The 24,172-nt window shown below is 41.7% G+C and overlaps 3 protein-coding genes across 10 annotated transcripts in view; 2 read left to right on the top strand and 1 right to left on the bottom strand.

Annotated features, from left to right (window-relative positions):
- The first annotated feature begins 690 nt into the window (after nucleotides 1-690).
- ifng1 (interferon gamma 1) lies at nucleotides 691-3,648 on the top strand. Its single transcript, XM_077499257.1, has 4 exons — nucleotides 691-882; nucleotides 981-1,052; nucleotides 2,035-2,283; nucleotides 3,481-3,648. The coding sequence occupies exons 1-4, from the start codon at nucleotides 763-765 to the stop codon at nucleotides 3,646-3,648; spliced, it is 609 nt and encodes a 202-aa protein (XP_077355383.1). The 5' UTR covers nucleotides 691-762.
- A 1,819-nt stretch (nucleotides 3,649-5,467) lies between these two features.
- The window catches only part of LOC144003724 (F-box only protein 15-like), a 34,689-nt gene continuing 15,984 nt past the window's right edge, over nucleotides 5,468-24,172 (top strand). Inside the window, exons 1-11 of one of the 7 annotated variants that reach the window (XM_077500244.1) lie at nucleotides 5,468-5,926; nucleotides 6,062-6,201; nucleotides 18,738-18,860; nucleotides 19,780-19,931; nucleotides 20,023-20,100; nucleotides 20,945-21,049; nucleotides 21,118-21,351; nucleotides 21,793-22,084; nucleotides 22,738-22,820; nucleotides 23,173-23,306; nucleotides 23,377-23,495. In XM_077500244.1, the coding sequence (XP_077356370.1) occupies nucleotides 6,166-6,201; nucleotides 18,738-18,860; nucleotides 19,780-19,931; nucleotides 20,023-20,100; nucleotides 20,945-21,049; nucleotides 21,118-21,351; nucleotides 21,793-22,084; nucleotides 22,738-22,820; nucleotides 23,173-23,306; nucleotides 23,377-23,495 (1,356 nt within the window). In that variant the 5' untranslated portion in view covers nucleotides 5,468-5,926; nucleotides 6,062-6,165. Of the gene's footprint in view, nucleotides 5,927-6,061; nucleotides 6,202-18,576; nucleotides 19,451-19,779; nucleotides 19,932-20,022; nucleotides 20,101-20,944; nucleotides 21,050-21,117; nucleotides 21,352-21,792; nucleotides 22,085-22,737; nucleotides 22,821-23,172; nucleotides 23,307-23,376; nucleotides 23,496-24,172 lie in introns of those variants that run through there. The other 6 variants (XM_077500243.1, XM_077500247.1, XM_077500248.1 and 3 more) reach the window with 6 other exon arrangements.
- On the bottom strand, nucleotides 8,404-18,996 carry dyrk2 (dual-specificity tyrosine-(Y)-phosphorylation regulated kinase 2). Of its 2 annotated transcripts, none has more exons than XM_077500250.1 (7): nucleotides 18,829-18,996; nucleotides 15,822-15,925; nucleotides 14,793-15,105; nucleotides 14,553-14,716; nucleotides 13,847-14,236; nucleotides 13,159-13,249; nucleotides 8,404-13,061 (listed from the first exon to the last, which is right to left on the bottom strand). In XM_077500250.1, exons 1-7 carry the CDS (start codon nucleotides 18,866-18,868, stop codon nucleotides 12,439-12,441), a joined length of 1,725 nt encoding a protein of 574 aa, XP_077356376.1. In that variant the 5' UTR covers nucleotides 18,869-18,996; the 3' UTR covers nucleotides 8,404-12,438. The 2 variants fall into 2 exon arrangements, with proteins under 2 accessions (XP_077356376.1, XP_077356377.1); XM_077500251.1 differs by having other exon boundaries at nucleotides 18,297-18,899.

The raw sequence follows: 24,172 nt of genomic DNA, 5'->3' as shown, positions 1-24,172 counted from the left end.
ATAACCTGGACTGGTTATGCCGCCTCATTTCTGCAAGTCCTGATTCACAATAGGCCTACTAGACGATATAGTCTGGAAGTCTGGATGGTCGATACAAACTGAGAGTCTGAAACACACGCACTGCGCAGTGTTTTCAGCCAAAACCCAACAGAAGTTGAGCAACGGTGGCAACGCAAGATGGCTGCCATCTGATTTTTTTGACGTCTGTTGCTGCAACTAACACAAATGAACGAAATGCCGCCTCGGTTTCGCATTTCAGCTTACCGAGCAAATTCCGAAGCCGACATCCAGACAACGTTTGGAACTTTGCATGTTTGGCGTGTTGTTAGCATTAGCATGTGCACAATTGGTGGAATGGAATCGCAGCAGCGCAAGAAATTCAAGAGAAGTTCTTCTAAACTTCATCACTTCCTTTTCGTTTCAAGTCCAACACACGCACACGCACACACATACGTGTGCGTAAATCATGTCTGTTATGCATTGTGTGGTTGTGGGTGTGCGTGTGCGTGTGGGAGACCCCTCACCTTGTCCTTCTGTGAACTTTGGTGATTTAAAGGAAATTCTAAACCACATTTTCACACCTAAATCATCACAATGTGTGTGCGTGAGCATGTGCATGCGTGCTATCTTTTAAATGCGAGACGTCGCCGGCAAGACAACACTTCTTCACATCGGCGGCGCGACCCGGCACCGAGTCAAGGGCCCGGCTTGGGAATCGGACCTGCAACGCACACGAGAACGAAGAGTTGAGTTGAGTTGAGGATGGTTGCCATGGCGAGAGCGATGCTCGGCGTGTGCGTGTACTTGTGTGTCTGTCGAGTCGGGACCTCGCTTGTGCCCGTGAGGATGAACAGAACCATTCAGAACCTACTGCAACTTTATGTGAGTACAAACACACTCTAATTGGCCTTAATGGACTCACCTTGTTGCTTGAAGTTTGACAACTTCATTCTATTGTGTGTTTGTGTTTGTGTTTGCAGAAGATTCCACCAAAGGAACTTTTTAACAGCCGTCCCGTCTTCTCCAGAGAACTCCTGGGCACCAAGATGGAGGTAAAAATACATGGCTAGCCTAGCTTAGCCTAGCTTAGCTTAGCTGAGTTTAGCATTGTGGCAGCTGGCGTGAGAAATTTCCGTGTCACTAAACTCAACGTAACATTGTCGCACAACAACTCCGAAAAAACAAAATGTCTGCGGGTCATTTTATGTTCGGCGTGCGTTTTAGTCGCTGCTGACAATTCTTGCTGCCTATGTGACGTCACGACATTTATTTGTATGGAGTCGCTGCTAATGTTTACGGAAGCGTAGAGCTGCCAATGTGGGGTAAACATTTTTAGGTGGCGAGTATGTTCGAACATACTCGCAAATATGTTCGGACGTACATGTAGGCTACATGCTAAAAAGTTAGCATACCTTCCCATAATGCCACGGGGTATTCGCAAGCGTAATACATCATTGCATTATGGGGCGAAAAATGACGAACCTAAATCATGCAGACATAACAAATCAATAAAGTTATGAAAAACACTGTTTTTGTCTACTTAATTTTCTAATGAATTGGTAATCGCAAATAATACCCCGTGGCATTATGGGAAGGTATGCTAACGTTGTAGCATGTAGCCTACAAGTACGTTCAAATATATTTGCGACTATGTTCGAATATATTTCAATACGTTTGAACATATTTGCGAGTATGTTTGAACGTACTCGCTAGCCAAAAATGTTTACTCCACATTGGCTGCTCTTACGCTTCTGTAAATGTTTGCTTTATTAACTTCAAAAGTCTCTCTTCTATTTTTTTTCTTGGTCCTAAAAGTGTTTACATGCAACGCCGCTGACTATTTTTGCCGCCAAGTGCACACATTTCGTCCCATATACTAGTTGTTGATGTTAATTTCATCCCCTGCAGCTAATATTTAAGACCATTTATTGTTTCCATTTTTACTGCGTAACACTGCTGAATATTGCTGCCGCAATTCCAATCATCATCCCAATTTTCCAACTTGGAATTGACCGACTGCATGGCGCGCTTCAGGCAAAGGCCCTGCTGATGTCGGCGGTGCTGCGGACGTACGAGGAGCTGCTGGGGCGCATGTTGAAGCGGCTGCCGGGCCCGACGGCGCCCGCGCCCGTCGACGACTCGTGCGAGCGCGATCCCGGCTCCAACTTGGACACCAAGGCCCAGCTGTACTATTTGCTGAAGTGCGTGCGGGATCTGAGGAAGCGCCGATACCAGGAGCAGGACCAACTTCTTGACTGGCTACAAAAGCTCCGAGGCCTTCAGGTATAACGCTCACCTTCTTCTTCATATTCGGTCATTAAAATCAACTACATACACTTTTTACAACATCTAATGTTTCCTTTCAGTTTGTCCTTTTTATTGTATGGATTTTTCTTAGTTTAGCTTCCTCTACCCTGTAAGGTGTCCTTGGGTGTCTTGAAAGGCGCAGATAAATTTCATGTATTATTATTATTATTATTATTATTATCATTATTATTATTATTATTTTATTATTATTATTATTATTATAAGCTATGTTGATACTTGAAACTGCATGTTGTTAAATAATTGGTGAATTAAATATGTTTTCTTTTTTTCTTTATAATTTATTATAAAAAAAAAAGATGATTTAATTATGCAGAATTCAAAGTACATTTAATATTTTTGGAACATTGAGAAAAAGTAGTTATTTTGTTGAATTTATTTCTTAAAGAGATACTTAACTTATTTAGCCCTTTATAGCAATAAAAAGTTAATACTTTGTCTATAATTAATTTTATACTTTAATTATTTTTCATGTACAATAAGTATCTTTAAAAACACATTTTGCAACTTGCTCTTGGCTGAAAATGACATCACAAGGGCTCAGGTAACCAATCACAGCTCACCTGTTTTCTAGGTTTGGTCATGTGACATTCACAAGGTGAGCTGTGATTGGTTCCCTGAACCCTTGTGATGTCATTTTCAGTCAACAGCAAGTTGCAAAATGTGTTTTTAAAGGTACTAATTGAACAAAAAAAATAATAAAAATATCAAATTTATTATAGGCAAAATATTCATGTTTGACTGCCAAAAATGGTTAAAATAAGTAAAGTATCCCTTTAAATTATATAATCAATTTATTTGGGAACTGTGATATGAAAAAAGTTAATTATTTTACTGTTTTTTTTATTTATTTTTTTACGCATTTTCTCAATTAATTACAAATTCCTTCAAAATAATACAATGAAAAAAAATGTTAAATTATTGACTTTTTAAAAAGCTTTTTTTAAGTATTACTCAAAATGTAAAATTGTATTCAATATTTGTTTTATGATTTTATGTAACTTTTTTTTCCAAACACATTTGACCTATTTGGATAAGTCGTCCGTTTGAAAACTCCAAACTTGCCCTTTGACCCCAAGCACGCATGACCTGATGTGACCTTTAGCATTCTTTTCCTCTGCTGTGACGTAACTCCACCCCCTTTTCCTCCCTCAGATGGACAACCTGGTGATCCAGAGCAAAGCATTGTGGGAGCTGCCCGGGCTGTATGAAGAGGCCAGCTCATTGGCCGAGAGCGTCCGGCCAGCAATGACACGCCGCCGGCGCCGACGGCAGACGCTGCGCCACCGCCACCGCCGCCGCCAACCGCAAAATCACGTTTGACTTTATTTATTACGACACACGTAAGCGCACCAAGATATTTATGATGCTATTTAAAGCTTTATTTGTCATTATTTATTAGCTATTTATTGATTGGTACGTAATAAAGATGCTACAATTCTATTGGCTGTTGCCGTGTTCTTCATTGCCACGTCCACAAAAACGAAAGTAAGCAAGCGTGGTGGGGAAAAAACGCACTCGGACTTCTTAGAAGAACAATGAAGAAAACTTCCACCGGCTTGGTAGGAATCATTTTGCGAAGAGGTGGCGGCTTCCTGACACTTACAAGAAGATGCCTTCACAGGAAGTGACATCGCATCCCGTGCGCTCAGGACCAAAGAACAAGTGATGAACATGTCGTGACAAAAAGTTGTCAAGTCTGGAATGTTTGGTTTCACTGAAGCAAAATGGTCTGACCAAAGAAAACTTGTATACAAGAGTGATCTTATTTATGTTACGTCAAATTCCCTTACACGGAATCTTAGCTCAGGTTTGTCAAGATTATGTAACTAGCGAAGGTTAAGTTTGCATTTTACAGGCGACGTGAAGTGACTGCTTTGTCAAAGTCCACAAATGAACACACACACACACATTTGACTTGAAACCACAGCTTGTGCGCTTGCAAGAGGTGGTGGGGGCGGCTGCAACCGCGACAAAAGGAACCCATGACATGATGGAGAGAGAAACCGAGAGTTAAAAACGTTCCTCCAACCTTCGTCGTTGCGTGTGCGCGCGCGCGTGTTTCGCTGTGAGTCAGCAGCGGGCGCAGGAAAAGGAAACAACTTGTTGCATTTCTAAAAATGTGTCAGACATTCAGACGGTGTGGAATATTTGTTTGATTTGTAGTCATATTTGACAGTATATGGAAATATTCACGCCCACTTTTTTTTTTGATGCCCTCTCAACCTAAAAAAAATAAAAAAAAGTGGCATGGAAATTTGGGTGACAATGTTTCCGCGAAAAGAAGACGACTCGTGACCGGAAAACTCAGCAAGACATCATGATGCACAATGCACACTTTTTTTCTTTTTTTCTTTCCTTACTTCACTAAGATTAAAGTAAAAGCAAAAGAGGTCGGGCACATTGCCAAGGGGAACTCCACAAGCACGTCACAGATTACAAATTTGAGTAATATCATCGTTGTCATGTATGCACTTTACGAAACCATCAAATTGACAAATAGCATTTGGATTATCGTGCCTGTAGTCTGCTGTGTTGTATTTTGTCATGTGTGTGTTACACAACGTGGCACTTTTTTATTGACACTTTCAACATGGCATTTTTATTATGGAGCTTGGTATGTGTTTTGCATGTGTTGTTGTATTTTGTGTGTCAAGTTGGGTTTTGTGCGATGTTGTGATACAAACAAATTTACATAATCTTTTATTTTTATCGTTACTATCAGCACAACTGTGGCACAATTCCACAATTGTGCTGGTAATTTCTGGTCTTGTGTTTGTGTATTGTACTATATGAGTAGTGTTGTGTTGCATTTGTTGTTGCGTATGTTGTCGTCTTCAGTATGGATTGTCCTATATGTGCGTTATGGTGTGCAGATGTTGTGTGTTGTATTGTTTGAGTTGTGTACATTGTGTTCTGTTTTATTGTGTTTTGCATCACATTGTGTGTGATATATGTTTTGGTGTTATGTGTGTTTGTTGTGCCGTGTGCATGTTGTGACGTGTTGTAAATGTATTTGTGTACTGTGTTGTTTCTGTGTTTCGCGTATGTAGTTTGTGTTCCCTGTGTGTGTTTTGCTGACACCTGGTGGACACAAATGAACGACTGTACAAAGACAACTGCGTGTGATGAAAAGACAGTCAACTTGTATTTGAGGCGCAATACTGCTTGTATTCCTTGTATAAAGTTAATTTTGTGCCATTAAAAATTAATTACTAAGTTGGTAGGTAGGCTATATGTTTCTGCACTCCGTTTTACACTCCAGTCCAGTTGTTGGCTGTAATGCTCCAAAATTAAGCTTGGTTCGTCACCCGCCATTAAAAACCACAGAAGAAGAATAGCGGTTAAACAGAAGAAGAAGAAGTCAATCAAAACCTTCGGCGGCAAACTGAAAAGGAACGAAGGCGCCATCTTGAGCAGCTTTCCAACTCGGCAATTCAAAACTCCTCAGTACTGTATACTGACAAGTTGAAAACTCGATTGTGTTTGAACAACAAACGTTAAAAAGCCCGACAAATGGACCAATTTGAAAAAGCTGAGCTTTAAAGAGACTTTTGGTGAACAATACAGACTTGACGGCATCCGGAGTCTGCTAGCAAACGTAAGTTAAAACCGGTCACCTCTTCGTATAAATTATACCATTGACTATTGATTAAATAACAATGTTGACGCCACAAATAAAGTGCTACGTAATGAGCATTGTGTTAACAAAGTCATTTGAATGCTTGTATGTTAGGTACATTCTGCTGGCAAGCTGCTGGAGTCAGTGACATATTTGTACGCAAGACGGCAGCAGCTGATTGACTGTCGTGCTCGCTCCTATCAAGTGATTCAACAGTCATGTCACTTCTGGTGCCCTCCAGCTCATCTTCTGTGGTAAGTACAAACACTTTGAAATATTTTTATGCTGTAAATCAACATTTACACCAGGGATATTCAACTCAAATTAATTAGGTGCAGTCTGAGAAACATTTCTTGAATGAAAAGCTTGGAAAATGTCAAACTATTTATTGTGATATATATTTAATTTTAAATAGCCTAGTTGTTGAATCTACATTTAATCAGTACCAAATTTAATACAGTCCTATTTTTGGCATTTTTAAAATGTCAATTAACACAGACATCAACATATATGTAATGTATGACTGTCAATAAGTTGTGGTTATAAGATTACACACCCTGGCAAAAATAATTATCTTCTTTATTATGTTTTGTTCAATGATTGCTTTTCTGAAATTTTAATTTAAATTCCATTAAAAATAATGTTCTATGAACATCTTACAATTCTGTCCAGGAATCAAATTTTATGAGCACATCTTTGTAATGTTCTCTAACTTTTAAAGTAAAAGCAGGCTTGTCTTTCAAAATATTAATTATTACTAATATTGATGCTTGTGAGTGTGGATGGTTGTTCGTCTCTGTGTGCCCTGCGATTGGCTGGCAACCAGTTCAGGGTGTACCACTCCTACTGCCTGAAGCCAGCTGGGATGGGCTCCAGCACCTCCCGCGACCCTTGTGAGCAATAAGCGGTCACGCAACTAGATGGATTGATTATTAATATTGAAACACCTAAAAAACTTTCAACAAACTTCAAAAGTTTGGTAACATATATATTTTAAATAAAAATCAAACTTGAAATATTTTATCCAAAAACCTACCTATCAAAAGTTATGTCCTGAGTTTGTGTCAACTCTTTCAGTTTTAAACGCTGCGCTGAATTTAATGTAGACTTTTTTTGTGAAGTCATTGGGACAATGAAATACAGCTAGCTGCATTGGACAAAACATGTTTTATCGTTTTGTTGAACTGACAAAGTTAGTTTAACCTCTAAATGTGAAAAGATAATATTCTGTATACAAAATAAAGGATAAAATATTTGAGGGCATGAATTGCTAATGAAGACGGTTGCACACACTCACGCAAACGTGTGATGAAGACACTTGCTGGAAATAAACTGAACTCTGGCCTCTCACAAATCTGAAACCGCGAACACGCACACGTGGACTTTTCCACTGGGACGAACTGAGAGACCCTCACAGGCAGGCAGCATGTCAGCTTGCACGAGCCACTGCTTAATTGTTGTTATTTAGAGGAGGAAGGCCTAAAACAATTCTCACACCACGCATGCGTGTCGAAAGCACTCACGAGTGCCAAACGAGTGTTATTGTCCTTCTGTCCAGTTGTTTGTTGTCAATGGAGACAATGAAACACGTTGGTGTACTTTGATGGCTTGTTGGTCACCACGGCAACACAAACAAAATGGCTGCTGCGATTCTCCGGTCTTACCTGGGTCTTTTGGGTCACACAGCCTCGCTTAGCTAGCCACGAGTCATGTGACGTCATCAACCATTATTTCATCAAATCAAATCTATCAAAGTTTTGATAATTTAAAGGTTTATTGTAATAATTCATTTTATTAATATTCATGGTGATCATTTATAATTCATGCTCCTTTAAAACTGTTTAATAATTTAATTTGAATTATTTAAACATGTAATCAAATATATAAAACACATTGATTTATTAAACATGCCAATGTAGTCTATAATTATAAGGCTCATTTGAAATTTAATTTTTATTATTAGATTTCATATTTTTTGTAAATAGTAAAAATTATTTGTAAAATTTTAAAAAAAAAATACCAATGTCTTTGTATTCCATCTTAAAAAGGTAAAAGTAAACAATTAAGTGCTGATTTAATTTTAATATTTTTAATGAAATTAGGATAAGTAAACCAATTATTTCACAAAATAAAGATAACTTGGTTTATTGTACCATTTAAAAGTATATTTACAACAAACCAATGAAACAAATAAAAATAATAAACACATTCTAATGAACACATTTGAGGGGGAAAAATTAGTGAGGATAAATGGTTCGGAAAATGTAAAACTAAATGAATACAAGTGACAGGTCTGTTGGCTGGTCACCGTGACAACAGATCCAGTGGTTTCCTGCCCGGCAACACAATAGTCATCGGCTGTTAGTCGTTGTTAAGGCAACAAGAGACTCCTAAAATGCCACAGTATTTGTTTGACTAACATTCATTCATTCATTAATTGCACACATGCTCAAATGTGGTCAATAGGAGTTTTATTAATATTTATATTCCACCACAATAAAAAGTAACAAAGGCTCACTAGAAAAGGTGTGTGTGTGCGTGCGTGTGCGCACGCGTTGTCTGTAGTGTACAGTGGTTACAGTACGTAGTAAAACTGGCCGCAGCATTCATTTATCCGCACATCTTACATACACATCAAAAACCCACAAACGCTACAAAAACACAGCGCAGCTAACAGTAGCGTCCGTCTGTCCAAAACAAGCTAGCGTCATCAGCTAGCAGGTTAGCTGTAGTCAATATGTAGCATTTGCCGGGCTTGCAAGAGGTTAGCCGTGCGTGATTGTAGACTTTAACAAAACTTGACTTGTATTTGTCCTTGTCTACTTGCCCCGTCGTCTCTTTGAGCAGCTAGCTCGCCGCTAGCCAAGGAATGCACTTTGGTAGAATCAACCAAATGCCCTGGGTGTTTGTCACATTGACGTCATCACAGCTGAGCTGACTTTGAGGTACAGAAAACGATAACACTAATGCTAACGGCTAGCATCAGTGCTTATGCTACTAGCGCTCTGTAGGCAGTACGGGCTTGTGGTGTCAGCGTCGTAAACGCTAATAGAAAACCGTCAGTGGCAGTGCAGAGGCTAGCATTTGGATGCTACCGGTCGTTTGGCTAGTGTTAGTTCATCCCAATACAAAAATACTGCCAATGCCATGTAACAGATGACACGAATGCTTGTAAAAACCTGCTACTAGCGTTGTTAGCCTTTAACAGTGGGTGCGAGCGACACTACTATCGCTAATGGAAAACAAACCTTAGTGCAATGGATGATGATGATTTTGGATGCTTGCGACTAACTGGATAGTTTTTTTTGGGGGGGGGGTTTCTCGAGGGCGGGAGCAATATTCCGAGAAAAAAAAACCTGCAAATTTGCCAGTTGAGAAAGTAAAAAAAATTGCGACTTTCTAAAGTGGCAAATTTGCGTGGCACCAGTAAAACAATAATGCTGATTAGGGGTGTGAATTGCCTAGTACCTGGTCGTATCATGATTCATATGTCACAATTCTTTTCGATACCGATTCATTCCGATATGACGCTATGTCCTTTATTGCATTTTTTTTTAATACTCAAATTTAGAAAATAATAATCAGTAAACTTGCACATCTACACTGTAAGATTTGTATAAAAACATATCTGAAACTTCAGGATTATAACTGTGAGCCACTGTATTTAACAATCAGGTTGCAATGTTTCATGTTTGAACAGCATTTAAATAAATATTAAGGCTTACTGTTCCATTATTATAACATTCTTCCATGCTTAATGTGTGAACCCTAACCTTAAGACGTTTTGTTGAATATTTCCATCAAAAATGGATGTTTAAAAATTGATTCAGCCGCATATTGAATCGATACAAGAATTGCGCAGCGTAATATCGCGATATATTGCCGAATCGATTTTTTTAACACCCCTAATGCTGATGCTAACAGCTAGCTCAAATTACTCCTCAAAACCTGCTACTTGTGCTCTTTTTGTAGTAGGGGGTTTGTGTCACTATTAGAAAACAAAGGTCAGTGCAGTGTTGCATCTAGCATTTTAATGCTACTGGGAGATTGGCTAATGTTAACATTTTATCTTTACATTTTTGCGTATCTAGTTTGCATTAGCCTTGTAAAGGAATGGATTTTTGCCAGAATCAACCAGCCCTGAGTGTTTAAGCTGAGTTTGAAGTCCCAAAATAATGTTAATGCTAATAGCTAGCTCATCACAAGTTCACAACCTGCTTCTCTTCATGTTAGCAGTTAACAGTGGGAAAGAGTGCCATTAGCATTACTAATAGAAAACTAAGCACCTAGAATTCTGGACACTAGCAGTTATTTGGCTTGTGAGATTAGCCCCTCAAAACAATTATGTTAATGCTAACAGCTAGCTTGAGATTTTTTTTAAATTTTTTTTTAACAACCCACTATTAGCATTGGGGCCAGCGTCACTAAGAGAACCATCAGTGCAGCCCAGTTAGAATTCAGACACTAGCAATTGGCAAGGGTGCCCTTGGCCCAATCAAAAACAATAACGCTAATGCTAGCAACAAGCTTGAGCGCTCATCAAAAACTGCTTCTAGTACACTGTTAGCATTGGATCTAACTATCACTATTACAAATACAAACGTCAGTGCAGCATAGTAGCTAGCATTCTGACGCTAGCGGTAGATTGGCTAGTGTTAGCTTAGCCCTGCCGTGTTTATAGCAACGAGTGACATCATCTGGCTGATTACAAGTCTGCGCCAAGCCCCGCCTCTCACAACCCTAACTTCTTGTTGTGAAAAGTTCCAATGGTAATTGAACACATTGTGGCTTGGCGTTGAGACCTCTGAAGGCACAAAAAGTTTTGTCGTCTAGCTAGGGGATGTGGGAGTGTTGGTAATTAAAAAATAAAATAAAATCACAAAGCAGGTAGTTTATTCTTGTTGGCTCGCCCATGTGCTAACATCACCGTCGCCGCGTCACTGCCACTTGTGTTTTTGCTTTCGAACAAACATATATACATACACACACACATTCAAGTAATTGCTGCACGTCCTAGTTAAAAAAAACAAAACATGTTGATAATAAATATTCATAAATAACATCCCGCCTGCGTGTCTTCGTGAGTAGTTCACTTGCTGTGAGATTTTTCACTTGGAAACGCGCACATACACACACGCACACACACACGTGGATAGAAAATGGCTTAAAATGGCTGACGCCCTCAAAGTGTAACACATTGTGTTGACAGTCTCTTAAACTTCATCATCATCGTTTTGTTTCTTTTTCCGGTACTGTAAACAGCTGGAGTTGAATTGGCAGTATTAGCAAAATGAAGCCACTGTACGCTTTTTATGTGCGTAGCGTCTGTCCTGAATTAGCCTCTGATGGGAGTTAGCATGGTGGCGTCTCATAATGCTAATTGCACACAAACAAGAAGACTCTTTCAGCACGATGCTAATAGAGGTGCTAAATGAAACAAAGCACATAAATTATTGAACGTGATGTAAGACTTCTTTGCTAGGTTCGCCCGCTAGTAGCTCGATGTGGATAACAGTTCCCAATGCGAATTAGTGTGCCAATAGCTACATAGGGACACGACTAATTATGTAAGCGCCATCCTCCAAACATGGATGCATATAAGATGGACTCACATTTCCGCCTCCTCGCTCTAGCGAGAAGTGAAGCCACTGGCAGTCATCTTACGTTGCCACTTGCTAAGTGCGCCTAACTTGAATGACTTCTCTGCAGCGTTTTCACATTATTTTCTGTCTTCACAACGGAAATGCCACACTGTGTGGCATTCGGTTGCACCAATAAGTCTGAAAGAAGCACTACATTACATCAGTACATACGGTTATAAACGTTCTCTTATAAGGTATCTGTCCGAGTGCTAATCAAATATTCATCTGTGTCATGTCAGAACCATGAACGATGAAATGAAAATAAGAATCATCAGGGGGGAAAAAAGGTGCAAAATGTAAACCTAACTGTAATCCGCGATTCACGATACTTGGTTAACGTACGCTGAATGGTCAACGCAAACAGTGATGTTTGTTCTTTGCGAAGCTCTCATGATTGCAAATGGGGATCCTGGCATCAAACATGCATTGATAACATTGTTTTCAGCCAAAACCCAACAGAAGTTGGAAGTAACGGTGGCAACACAAGATGGCCACCTTCTGGCTTCAGTTGCGAGAGGCCAATTGTGAGTGTATCATATATGTCTGTTCCTTCAGATAAAAACATCCAACGGTTAAAAAAAAAAAAAAGCAAAACTTTTTTTGGTGTCTAATTGTTGATAAATAATGTGCTAAAAGATGAAAACAGCCTTGTTCCCTCCATCAGCACCATTCATGTTGATTGTCTGCGTCACTCCAATGGAGGAGCCTGAACGCACCACTGGGGAAGCTGCGTTTTCCCGTCTGTCCTGAACGCACCCCAGCCAGCCTTAAGTCAACCGACTGTCGTCAGCGACAACGCATGTGCGAGTTCGTGAACACTTCCTCATTGGGGCAGGGGTGCGCTCACTTTCAGCTTACCAGTTTGGGCAGGACTGTCCGTGGTTGGATGTTCCCATTGGCGTCCGTGATGGGTGCCAGGTTAGTCCTGGTTTTGGATGAGGTGGTGGAGAGCTTGGAGATGGAGGTGATGGTGCTGTCGGCAGGGGGCGCGCGTTTGGACGAGGTTGTCTTTTCCGTGGCGGTGCCGGTGGGTGGCTTTGGGAGTCGCCTCCTCAGCCAGGGATGGCGCAGCGCCTGGCTGGGCGTCATCCTGACGGCAGGGTCCCACTCAAGACACTGTTTGAGGAAGTCCAGGAAGAGTGTGTCGTCACAGCCCTTCAGCGCCGCGCCCCAGTCCTTGCTGCACGGCGGGCCTCGCAGCTTCCCGCGCCGCGAGCGCCCGCTGTTGAGTGCCGTGGTGCCGTCGGGCAGCGTGGTGACGGTGCAGTAGCGTGGGTACCCTTTTGATGACACAAAGTTTTTGGCCCGCTTGGAGGCGTCTAGGAGCTTCTGGCTGGGCATGCCCAGAAGCTCCATGATGCAGGCCAGCTGGTCACCTTCATCCTCGCCTGGAAGCAGCGGACATCCCGTCAGAAGCTCAGCCAGGATGCAGCCCAGGGACCACATGTCAATGGGCATCCCGTACCTGGAACCTGCAACGGCCGGACCGCAGCATGTTAGCGACCGATCGATCGGCTTGTCCAGTTAGGAGGTTGCCAAGGCACATTACTCTTAATTCTGACATCTTACCTAGGATGACTTCTGGTGCCCGGTAGAACCTGGATTGGATGTATGTGTAAACTCTTTGATGTTCGTAACAGCTGGAGCCAAAATCGATCACCTAAAAAAACATAAGCACTTGTTATCAGCGCCCTCTTGTGGACAGGCCTCTAAGACATCGACTTTGGTTCAGTACTCATTTAGCACCTGTTCTCATGGCCACCATCTTTGTGGAATTTTCTAAGAATACACGGAATGAGCACTTCGATTGGGCGCAAAATGCAATGTAAAACCTCTTAATTCGACTCTTGCATTAAGATAAACTAATTCTCTGGAACCTATCACGAAATTACCAAAATTCTTGCTGCGTTGTACTCTGTTTGAAATTGCCCTTCCAACCAGACTGAGCCTTTTGGCACACCGTCATTTCTGCCAAGTCTTGTCACGTTGCTAATTAAACATTGTATATTTAAGCACCAAGATGTTCTAGCAAAAGTCTGTAAGCTTAATTCTAATATGAAATGTAGAAAGCCATAGATTGGTGGCTAACGTACTTTACGATCGATGATATGATAATTATAGCCCTTCAAACAGCCATTCTTGAACACTAGAAACAACACACCCACAGCAACAATGTCAACAACTACTGCTGGAGTTTGGTTGGGGACCTTCCAAATTTGAATTGAACCAAATCTAAAGTGTGGCTGTTGTCACTCACCTTGATTCCGCTGCGTCCCTGTTGCTTGAGCAGGATATTCTCCGGCTTGAGGTCGCAGTGGATGATGCGGTTCTTGTGCAGTGAGTCGAGACACTGCAGGATGGAGTGTGCGAACTTGCGCACTAGGGGCAGACTGAAGCCTTGGAACTTGTTCTTCTTGATCAGCTCGTACAGGTTCATGCTAAGCAGCTCGAAGGTCATGCAGATGTGGTTGCGGAAGGTGAAGTTCTCCAGCATATGGATGACGTTCATGCTGGAGTCCTTGTCCTGCTTCCTCAGGTGCTCCAGGATGCGGATCTCCTCGGCCGCCTGCCGGTGGAAGCGCTTTTCGTTGCGCACCATCTTCAACGCCACGTGCGTCTGCGTCTTGTGGTCGAATGCCTTCACCACCTGCGTTAGGGGTTAGTCATGCATATCTTGATGGCATAATGTGAAGTCAAAGTGTGCTCCCATAGTGTGCTGTCATAGTATGGCACCGTAGCTGGACGTTGGAGCCCGGCTTCGTCATATGGAGTTAGCTTGACATCGTAGCATAGCTTCATAGTGTGTGAGTATTTTACATCGCATGATGTAGCTTGCCATCTTAGCATGGTTTTGTCGAGTGATGTCCACGTGGCATTGAAGTGCATTAACATAATGTTGCATTATAGAGTGCCATCTTAGCAATTAGGACTGGATGAACTTAATTGTTGCCGTGTGCTCGTACCTGTCCAAAACTGCCCTTGCCGATCACCTTGAGGACTTCGTACCGATAGGCGATTTGGTCGTGCGGGACTTGGATGTAGGAACCCTGCTCGTCATCGTAGCCGCAGTTGTTGGCGCCCCCCAGGACCCCCGCCCTTTTCTTAGCATTGGGACCCACAAAATAAACTAGGCAGAAAAGAGAACAAAGTTGAAAAACGGCAGCCACGACATGCCGGCAGATCGCGTGGTGGCAGCGGCTTACCCTCGGGGTAGGTGAAGACCTCATGGTGTTCGAAGGACGACATCTTGGACATGAACTGCTTCATGGCCTGCTCGGGAGTGGAGGCGGTTGGCTTGGCTTTGCTGTCGGTCGACTTGTGCGAGGTGGCGCCGGGGCGCCCGTGGTGAGTTGGGTCCGGGACAGCTGCGGTGGCGGCGTGGCGCTCCGGCCGGGAGGGGGTGAGCGGCGCCAGGCCGTTGGGCTGCGGGCCGCTCGCTTGTGGACGCTTGACACCGCTGTCGTCGAAAAGCTGCGTGATGTGCACGCCCTCCGACATGGCCGGTTTAGTGCCACCCTGAAGGGAAAGACTTTAAATAGGACGGCAGTACCCGGCTTTACCAATTCACCTGTTGAAATCTATTCAAAAAAACAATTCGTTCTAGCCCTCCCAAAAAAAAATGTTTTTCTTGTTCCATATTTTTCAGAAAGAATAGCAATATATTGTATAATACATAATCATGTAAAAAAAACAAAAATGTACTTGTCGTAGTATGAGTAATAGCAAGTTAAAGCTAATGATCCACAATATATACCGTTATATCGCACAGCTCTACTCAGTCATATATTTTTTTTTAATCCTCAGTGAATAAGAAAGGTGGGCCCACCACCACAAAAGAGGCGCACAACGGCCGTTCATTTGATGCAGTGTGACAAAAGTGGAGTCATTCGTTGATTTGGACAGGCCTGGAGCGAATGAATGGAACTTCTTTTCATGCCAATATGAAAAGACAAGTTGAGATGCAAATGTTTTGAATGACATTCGAGGTCATGGAAAAAACGGAACTCGAGCAGATGCGAAAAAGCCGCCTCACGTGTACACAAACACACGATCGGCGTGTGTTCATTGTGTGTCTGTGAGTCACATCCTCATCGCCATGGTGACCGCACACCTGGGCCCTCTTAGATAACAGCGTGCGCTTCAAACATCTCTCCGTGCGTGCGTGTGTGCTTAAAGCCTACAGTGGCTCCTCCCAGGCTAACACACTAATCAGCATGTGTTTGCAAACGTACCGTCAGCGGGTTGAGGTTGTTGTTGCGCAGAGGCGGCAACGTGATTGGCGACGTCGCCAGGGAGCCGCCGTGGCCGGGAGAGAAGACCGGCTCGCCCGCTTTGCCTGCCAGGAAAAAAAAACAAAAAAATCAAACACGCTCAAAAGTGTGAATTCCCAAATGTATGTGTACAATCAGCTAGTTGACACAAAGGTGTGCAAACTTTTGTGGTCAAGATCCCTCCATTGACTTTAAAAGAAAAATACAGTAACAATGTATAGTATGTAAGATAGTTAAGCAAGCTAGCTGTTGTCAATCAGTAGAACAGCCTCTGATTGGTTGACAGAACCATTCAGGAAATCACCTGATAGGCTGTTGACGTTTTACGTTGTTGTTGATGAAGTAAGACAAAAAGAAACTCAACAATGACAGCACTGCATGTAAGTTCAAAGTTCGCATATCTCCCCATAGACTGCGTTCCTGCATTTCCCACAATGCACTGCCTCTGTGTGTGTGAGTGGGACTTTGAGGGCGACAGATGGTGTGTGCCGTGTTAATCGGAAGGCGGCGTGTAATCCCGCTAATGAGGGCAACAAGCTACCTTCAAGTCTTGCCACTCACGCAATCAATCATCAATAATTGAGTATGTGTGTTTACCACCTCCCAAACAACAACAAAACAAAGCAGTGTCGTACATTAAGGAAACTAGCTCCTCTGTTCAATCATGATAGTGTGTGCACTGCTTTAGCGCTGCAACTAATCATTTTAATAATCGGTTTATGTTTAACTTTTACAATTAATCATTGAATAATTTTAATTTTTTTTACCTTAACTTAAAACATTATTTAAAAGTGACAGGACAGAAAATGCACAATCATGAATTATGATTCAGTTAATGGTTTGGTCCGTAGAATCTATTAGAATATCAGCAAAAATGTTGACCACTGCATTTCAAAGTAAAAGCAGATGTTTGTAAATGTCCTTTTTTGGGGGGAGGGCGGGGGACACAATGATCATCAGTCTGCTTTCATGGAAAGCTAAATGCAAGTGCAAGCGCAACGCATTCGTGAACCCGACACCGCCACGCTGGAAATGCCAGAGAGGCGGCGAGCACGATCGGCATGCTGCCGGACAGGAGGAGTGGGAAAATGTACGCGCACACAGCTGAGATGGCAAGTCGAAAGTAAGACGCAAAATATCCACTTTCCTCGTCAGAGAGAAAGAGAGTGCACAAAATGAAGGAAGACACACAGGAAGTACACAAATCTCAGCCACAACACTTGCAAGAACACAAGAACAAGCGTTGGCTTCAGCAGCTGTCACATGAGACAAAATAAAGCCAGAGGGTGATGACTGCTAACTAAGTAGCGCCTTTATCCTGAGTAACTTCCTGCAATGAAACGAGCCTCACAAAATTATTTTGCACAAAAAAAAAAAATCACTCTCAGTGGCAGACTTCTTTTCACCAGCATAACTAATTTACGATTCATCGATAAATCATTGCTTTTGGGGGTCAAATAAATTTTGTCAAGGTTAATTGATTGATTTTAAATTGTCCAGCATTTAAAATGTTTTATTAATTTGTTACTACAGGTGCAACAATGAATCAATTAATTGGGATTATGAAATTAATGCACAACTATTTTGATAATCAAATAATCATTTGGAGACCTTGTTTAACTTCATATTGTCCAAATGCTTGTAATTTCAGCCTGTCGACAGTAAATATTCTGCAATATCTGTAGTCCTACATTAAAGCAGACTCATTATCTTTCAAAAGAAGATTTGTAGACATTGGTAACTTTTTACTTTGGAAAATAGTGATCAACATTTTCACAGATTTTACAGACCAAACATGTAATTAGCATCAAATAATATTTTACATTTTCTGCGCTGTCACTTTGAAAGGATCAGCGATTGGGAGAAGGAATGAATACGCCAACACATTTGCATTGCATGAGCGTCTTAAGCAGCAATATTAAAAGGGAAAATGGACTGTTTCCAGCTTATTAAGGCTATTTTGGCGCTACAAGAGCAATGGTAGACTCAATTTGACTAGTAGAGTAAACTATTTCAATCCATGTGACAAGAAAACATTTCAGCTGTTAGGCAGCCAGCTCGAGTGAACTGCTTTATTTCCTCCAAAAATGCTTAACACAAAAATAGTACTTCTGTCACGTTAGTATCTAGAGCACCAATTAAAAAGGAAATAAATATTAAATCAACTGTTCCAATCTTATTAGGTACATTTGACAGCTATTACACAGTAAATTTAACTACACAACAGCCAAAAACATCAGCATTGGCAAGCAGCTAGTAGCAGTAAACTGCTACTTTATTTGAAGTTGAAGTTTGACTTCAAATTTCCTTAGAAAAGGTCAAAAGAAAATACTAATGTCACGCAAAGAGTCGATAAATTGCATTTAATCAACTGCCAGTGCTCATTCAGATAGCTGCTAATGCTAACAGACTATTTTTACCACTTAGCATGCTTACTGGATGGTTAGCATTCTTAGCCTCGGTGGCTTCTTCTTGTCGTTCAACAGCTTCAGAAGTTTACCATTATTATTATTATTATTATTATTATCATCATCATGGTTATTATTTATTATTACACAGTAAGTGTCTTTCATCTTATGGACGCGAATTAGCATTAGCTAGCTGGAGTGAGCTGCTGCTTTATTCCACCCCACCAAAAAGCTCCACATAAAGGAGTCATGATGTCACACAAGAGTCGCGTTTGTGTCGAGCAGCGCGTAAAAAGGCAAACAAATTGCATTCAATTGAGTGTCGGTGCTGCAAAAGCGGCTGTTTAGATAGCCGCTAATGCTAACAGCCCACAAGAGACTATTTTTAACACTTAGCATGCTATCTAGCTAGCATCTCACGGGCATTCTCTCTTTCTGCTTTGTTGTTGTTGTTGTTGTTGTTTTCTAGTTTTTGATATGCGCCGGAGCAAAGCCCCAACCCCGGAACCGAGCCGCCTGCATCGGCCGCGCGCCTTTCGGCTACAGTGGGCGATGCTCACCCGTCGGGAGGACCGAGGCTCCGGGCTTCTTGGTTAACATGGCGGCCGCTGCTCTCCTCTGGTCGCGCACACACACGCGCGCGCGTATACACGCACCCTCAGGACGCCTCCTCCTCCTTTCCTCCCTTTCCTCTGGCCCTAATCTGCAGAAACACACACGCACACACCCCCTACCCCCGACAACCCCCCCCCCCCCCCCCCCCCCCCGGTTGAAGTGACACACTGTGTGCGTGCGTCCGTGCGTTGCGTGATCTAGTGTGTGTGCAATACTGTCCGTCTGTGACTGAAAGTTGCATGACTCCTGACGAAAATGATTAAAAAAAAAAAAATCACAATTAAATAACTAATTGCTCTGCTCGTACAAATAAAAAAATACAACCTCCCCCCCCCAAACATTTACTGTACAGAATGCAGAATACAGAATGCACATAGTTGGCATGCGATGATGTTCAGGGTGGAGGTAATGAGAACAAAAATATCACGCAAGATTAGATGAAATACAAAGTTGTTTTCATCGCTGTGCTCGTGCACTCTCAACGTGTAAAAGCCATAGTCACACATATGTAAGTGTATCTGAGTCTGTGCAGCTGGCGTGCAATCCATCGGAAATACACAAGCAGAGGTAAACGAAAAGTGTGGTGGGTGACAAATATAATGTCTACTAACGCCCGTAGAAAGTTTAAAGCAGAAATGAAGTCTATTCACGTAATGACTCTGAGTGTCGCAGTTTAGATTGGAGTATGTATGTGGGAGTAACATAATTTAACGTAAATTCATGTTTAAAAAAAAAGTTGTTTTTAAAATAGAATTCATTGTTATATTCAAGAAAAAAGTTATTTCTCTATATATATAGTTGGGGGGGAAAAAAATGTTCAAAGCATTTTGTAGAAATCCGTGTGGGCAGGGTCAAAAGTTTGAAGTCCACTGCCTTGAACTGTACTCTGCATCCAGAGCTACTTGCGGCGGTGGCATCTTGAAGAGCCGCTCTTGACGACTGCACGTGAGAACAAGTATCCGAGCTTGGTGGAGGGCGAGGAGAAGAGGGAGGCGGACATCCTCAGGGGTCACCCAAATCAGCAAACATATTGTGGAGCTAATACCAGGTACAGTTTTTGTTTGTAACTTATTTTACCTTAACTTATTTTAACTCACCTTCATCTCTCCTTTATTGTACTTGGATTATTTTTCGAGTAGACACCAAGAAACAAGAAGAAACCAAACCAGGGAATGTTTATGCATGGTGGATTGTTCTTTGAAGACTGATTTGGAAAGGTAAATTAGATGCTTACAGGCTAATGTATTCACAATGAAGTGCTGGACTTTAAAAACGCTTCTCCACAATTTTTGCTTTAGTAAAATCACATGTGCAGTACATGTCAAAGCACAGCATGATTTATAGAACAACCTTGATTTACAAGTTTAATTTACTTTATCAAATCAAAATTCTGCATTGAATTAATATGTATCACTGCCATAGATATAGTATTGGTCTTCAACCACTGGTCTGTGAACCGGTGGTCCCAGACCCCACAGAGAAACAGATCCACAAGGAAAAGCATACATCAGGCCCAAAATACACCTCACTCTGTCAATGACCTTCTCAAGGGCAATAAAAATAGGTCTTGGTAATAACATGATCATTATGATATGAGGGTGATCAGCTATGAGCAGCAGCGAGTGATCAGACGTGACGGGCATGTCTATTATTATTATCAGATTTCTTTATCTGGTTTATCTGTAGTGTACGATGTTAAATTTGTTGATAATTGCCAATAATTATCGGCAGATTTTTTTATGATCTGGTTTGTTTGACGTCAAATTGCAATTATCGGCCACCAATATTATCGTGCATCCCTAATCCTGTTTGTCATGTTTAAACACCATTTATGACATTTTTTTAAAATACACATATGAGGAGACAGACACATTAATAAAAGAGTAAATATGGGATAATTTATACATAATAAATCCGTCACTGTTGAATTATGGCAACCTATCATTAGCACTTTAGCCGCTACTACTTGTGCAGCCACCCGACAAAAGCAGCAAATCATATAATCGCAAATGATTGCCGGTCCGCATGTGCTTGCTTGAACCGATCCGTGTTTTTGTTGAGGCTGCCACCCGAGATCCTGCTGAAGATCCTGTCTCATCTGGATGCCGTCTCGCTGCTCAGCCTCAGTCACGTGAACAAACACTTCCGCCACCTCGCCAATGACAAGTAGGCTACAATCATTCTTGGTGGGTAGGGTGCCACTGGAGCTCCATTTGGGTCTTTTGTCCTTGTAGCGCCACGTGGCACAAGCTTTATATGGCCTACATATGCTGGGAAGTGTCGAAGTTCAGGCCGACCAAGTACGGCGAGGCGAGCGCGCCAGCGGACGCTCAGGAGTGCCCGCCGGGCGAATGGAAGAAGAAGTACCTGTGGAGGATGGGCGGGCAGGAGTTCTGCAAGTGGAAGAAGGAAACCCGAGACTTTGACCCCTTAACTGGCCTGCCGCAGAGCATGGTGCATATCCTGAGGTATACATCGCATCAAAATAAGTGTTTGACGAAATGCTTGCTCAAATCTCACTATATGTGGAAGATCATATATGTATGCTCCTCTGCATGGTGGCGGAACACAATTTTCCCCTCTATTTACTGTTTTTGTGCTCAGGCCAAAGCAATAAGTACAATTTTGAGAACATTTAAGGGAAACAATATTTTTTAAAAAGTCATCTTTCCAAAAAGTTGTGTGTTTCCCCTAAAAGTTTTGTATTTCCAAACATGTATATTTTGCAAAAAAAAAATCTGTTAAACACGGTATGCCTGTCTTCTTAATGTGTAACTGTAAGTTGTTTAATTTTTTGGATGTTACAGCAATCGCACAAAAATATGTGAATCGGCAATAATAGACATGATTGAGTAGCCGAGTTGGCGAACGGGCGTAGGTTGAGCTTCCGTATGAATCTCTCTTTTCAGGAACATGAATGTGCGGTGGGTGTTGAAGCTGCAGGACAGCTGGGAGAAAGAGGTCACCCTGGAGCTGGGAAGTGTGTCCGTCTTCAAAACGTCCGTCATGCTGTATTGGGGCGGGACCCCCATGGTGCGGCAGTCTCATATCCGCAGCATCCGGCTGTGTACCGTGCGTAAGGATGCGGACTGGTGCACGCTGGTTTGCCGGACGGAGGACGCGCCTGCTCACTTCCTGGGGAAAGACAGGCAGGTCCAGGTTGTCTTTTTCCCGCCTGCTTTCATTATTGGCTTCTGGAGGGTGAGTGGCTTTTATTCAATGATTAAATTGTACATCATCCAATTTTTGAAACTAAATGTTTTTTTTTTAACTTGCTTTTGTTTTATAGTTGGTGAAGTAATCGTAGATAAATATATTTTATTTTAGTTGAATGATCGGTGAAATATAATTATAAAATGAGAGCGAAAGATTTTATTAAAATAATAATTTTAAATAAAACTTCATTTCATTATTTTTTTTTTCTGCCAAAATTGTTGAATTAATTAATCACAGTAATTGTACATGATAACATTAGAAATGTTTTTATATGAAGGTAAACAATTTGAAGACTTGTTTTACAGACATATTAACGCTTATGATGTTAAGGCATTTCATACACGAGGGAACTCTGTGTGCTTCGTATACCTGTAATTAAAAATGTGAGAAACAAGGGTGGAAGACAGAGAAATAATAATTAGCTGACTAAAATTACCAAAAGAACCTGTGGTTCAAGAAAAATCTTGCAGAAAATTTATTTTAGAAGTGCTTTAAAAGACCTCAATCATATGTAGGTTAAAAAAACAACAACATTCTTTTTAGCCCGTATTGAAAGCATTTCCACTTGGTGCTGACGAGACTTTTGTTGGCAGTTAAAGTATGGCGTTGCCAACCAATAATTGTGTGCGTGCACACAGGGTAATGGATATGTGGCCTTCATTATGGTCAGCCTGCACTTGGACAGACTGCTGGAGAGGAGTCTACTGGGATCTCCCATCGGGTATGTGGGTGCACAATGGAAAAACTCGCTTTCTAAGCTGTTTTTACAACTTCACAACAAGCCAATAATTTTTTGAGAGCCACAAATTTTTCGCCTCCCCCAGTTGAAGTTTATTGTCAAACTCAACATAAAAGCTTGTGTATTTAACCAAATTGCATAATTTGCCTTGAGGTATGCTGCTCCCTGCTAGCCAAAGTACACACAAACCAGGAGCAGCAGTAAAGGGAATGAAAGTACTAAATCATGGTGTACAAACTTTTTGACCTTCTGTGTCTTTCGATCAAGCGCAATACTGTCATGTGCTCACCCTTTTTTTTTTTTTTTTTACTTTACAATGCGGTGTCCCCGACAGTCCATACTGGGACCCCGAAGAGCGCTTGCATAACGTCTCGTCGCCGTTCGCCACGTACTCGCTGCATTTGGGCCTGCATGACGCATTCTCCGACATCATGTTGGCGTGCTTCAGTCAAGTCACTTGCAAGCCAGGTGCTTGCTTTTGCTTTTAAACGCGGCTCCCTCCCGCTGTTTGCTGATGGTTTGTTGTGTTGCCTCGCAGGTCGAGGCGACCGGCTGGAACTTCGGCCCATCAGCAGAGGCGATATGCCGTATCACCGCGCGCTGACTGGCGACATCCGTCTCGTATGGAAGTGCAAAGAGCTGGAAGGTTTCTTGGAGGTAAGGTGCTTCATGTGTTTCGTAGTTTGGAGAATTGCGACAGAAACTAGACCGCATCGCATTGTTCCCAAAATCTACAGTTAAAAGATTATCTTACTCTTGCTCTCAATGGTCTTGGGCCCTGGCTTATTATATTTCTGGAATTTTCATTTTACAGGTAGTTACTTTTTATTTTTTGCTTTTTTATGTTGAGTTTTGTTTTTTAGATTTAGTTATTTTTCAGACCCAAACCTGAGCTGGTTTCAAACCGGGGACTTGCTGCTTACAAAGTGAGCACACTAACCACTATAAAATTCGTTCAGTTAGGTTCAAAAGTGCAAAAGTTTTACTTGTAGTTTACACAAGTGTCAGCCAGAACTGGGATTTTAAGACAGCCAATTGTCATTGCACTTTCACATTGCAATTGTGAAGGATAATTGATTGCTTTGAATTCATCTGGACAGAATGTTTACTGATCGCCTCGGAGCGACGTCATCTGAAGGTGCTTTTCTATTGGCTGCTGTTAGATGACATCACTTCTGTGCAACACACTTTCAAACGTCTTTATTCCGGTTAATATCGAAAAAATAAAACAACTTAAAATCGCATTTAAAATCATCCCCGAAGACTCATGTATTAATTACTAAAGACTAAAACGAAGGACATTTTCGCTATAATTCTGGTTAGTTTCAGCTAGT

Source organism: Festucalex cinctus, chromosome 16, assembly GCF_051991245.1.
Source record: "Festucalex cinctus isolate MCC-2025b chromosome 16, RoL_Fcin_1.0, whole genome shotgun sequence".
NCBI lineage: Eukaryota > Metazoa > Chordata > Actinopteri > Syngnathiformes > Syngnathidae > Festucalex > Festucalex cinctus.
Note: the sequence above shows the minus strand (reverse complement) of the source record. Positions and strands in the feature narration are given on the sequence as shown.

Bases quoted from the DNA above. Each gene is read 5' to 3' on its own strand.
- ifng1 (XM_077499257.1), top strand. From the start codon at position 763: ATGGTTGCCATGGCGAGAGCGATGCTCGGCGTGTGCGTGTACTTGTGT. The intron at 883-980 runs GTGAGTACAAAC...TTGTGTTTGCAG, and splicing joins AGAACCTACTGCAACTTTAT to AAGATTCCACCAAAGGAACT. The intron at 1,053-2,034 runs GTAAAAATACAT...GGCGCGCTTCAG, and splicing joins TCCTGGGCACCAAGATGGAG to GCAAAGGCCCTGCTGATGTC.
- dyrk2 (XM_077500250.1), bottom strand. From the start codon at position 18,868: ATGTTAACCAAGAAGCCCGGAGCCTCGGTCCTCCCGACGG. The intron at 15,106-15,821 runs GTACGTTTGCAA...CTTTCCCTTCAG, and splicing joins ACAACCTCAACCCGCTGACG to GGTGGCACTAAACCGGCCAT. The intron at 14,717-14,792 runs GTAAGCCGCTGC...TTTTCTGCCTAG, and splicing joins GGTCTTCACCTACCCCGAGG to TTTATTTTGTGGGTCCCAAT.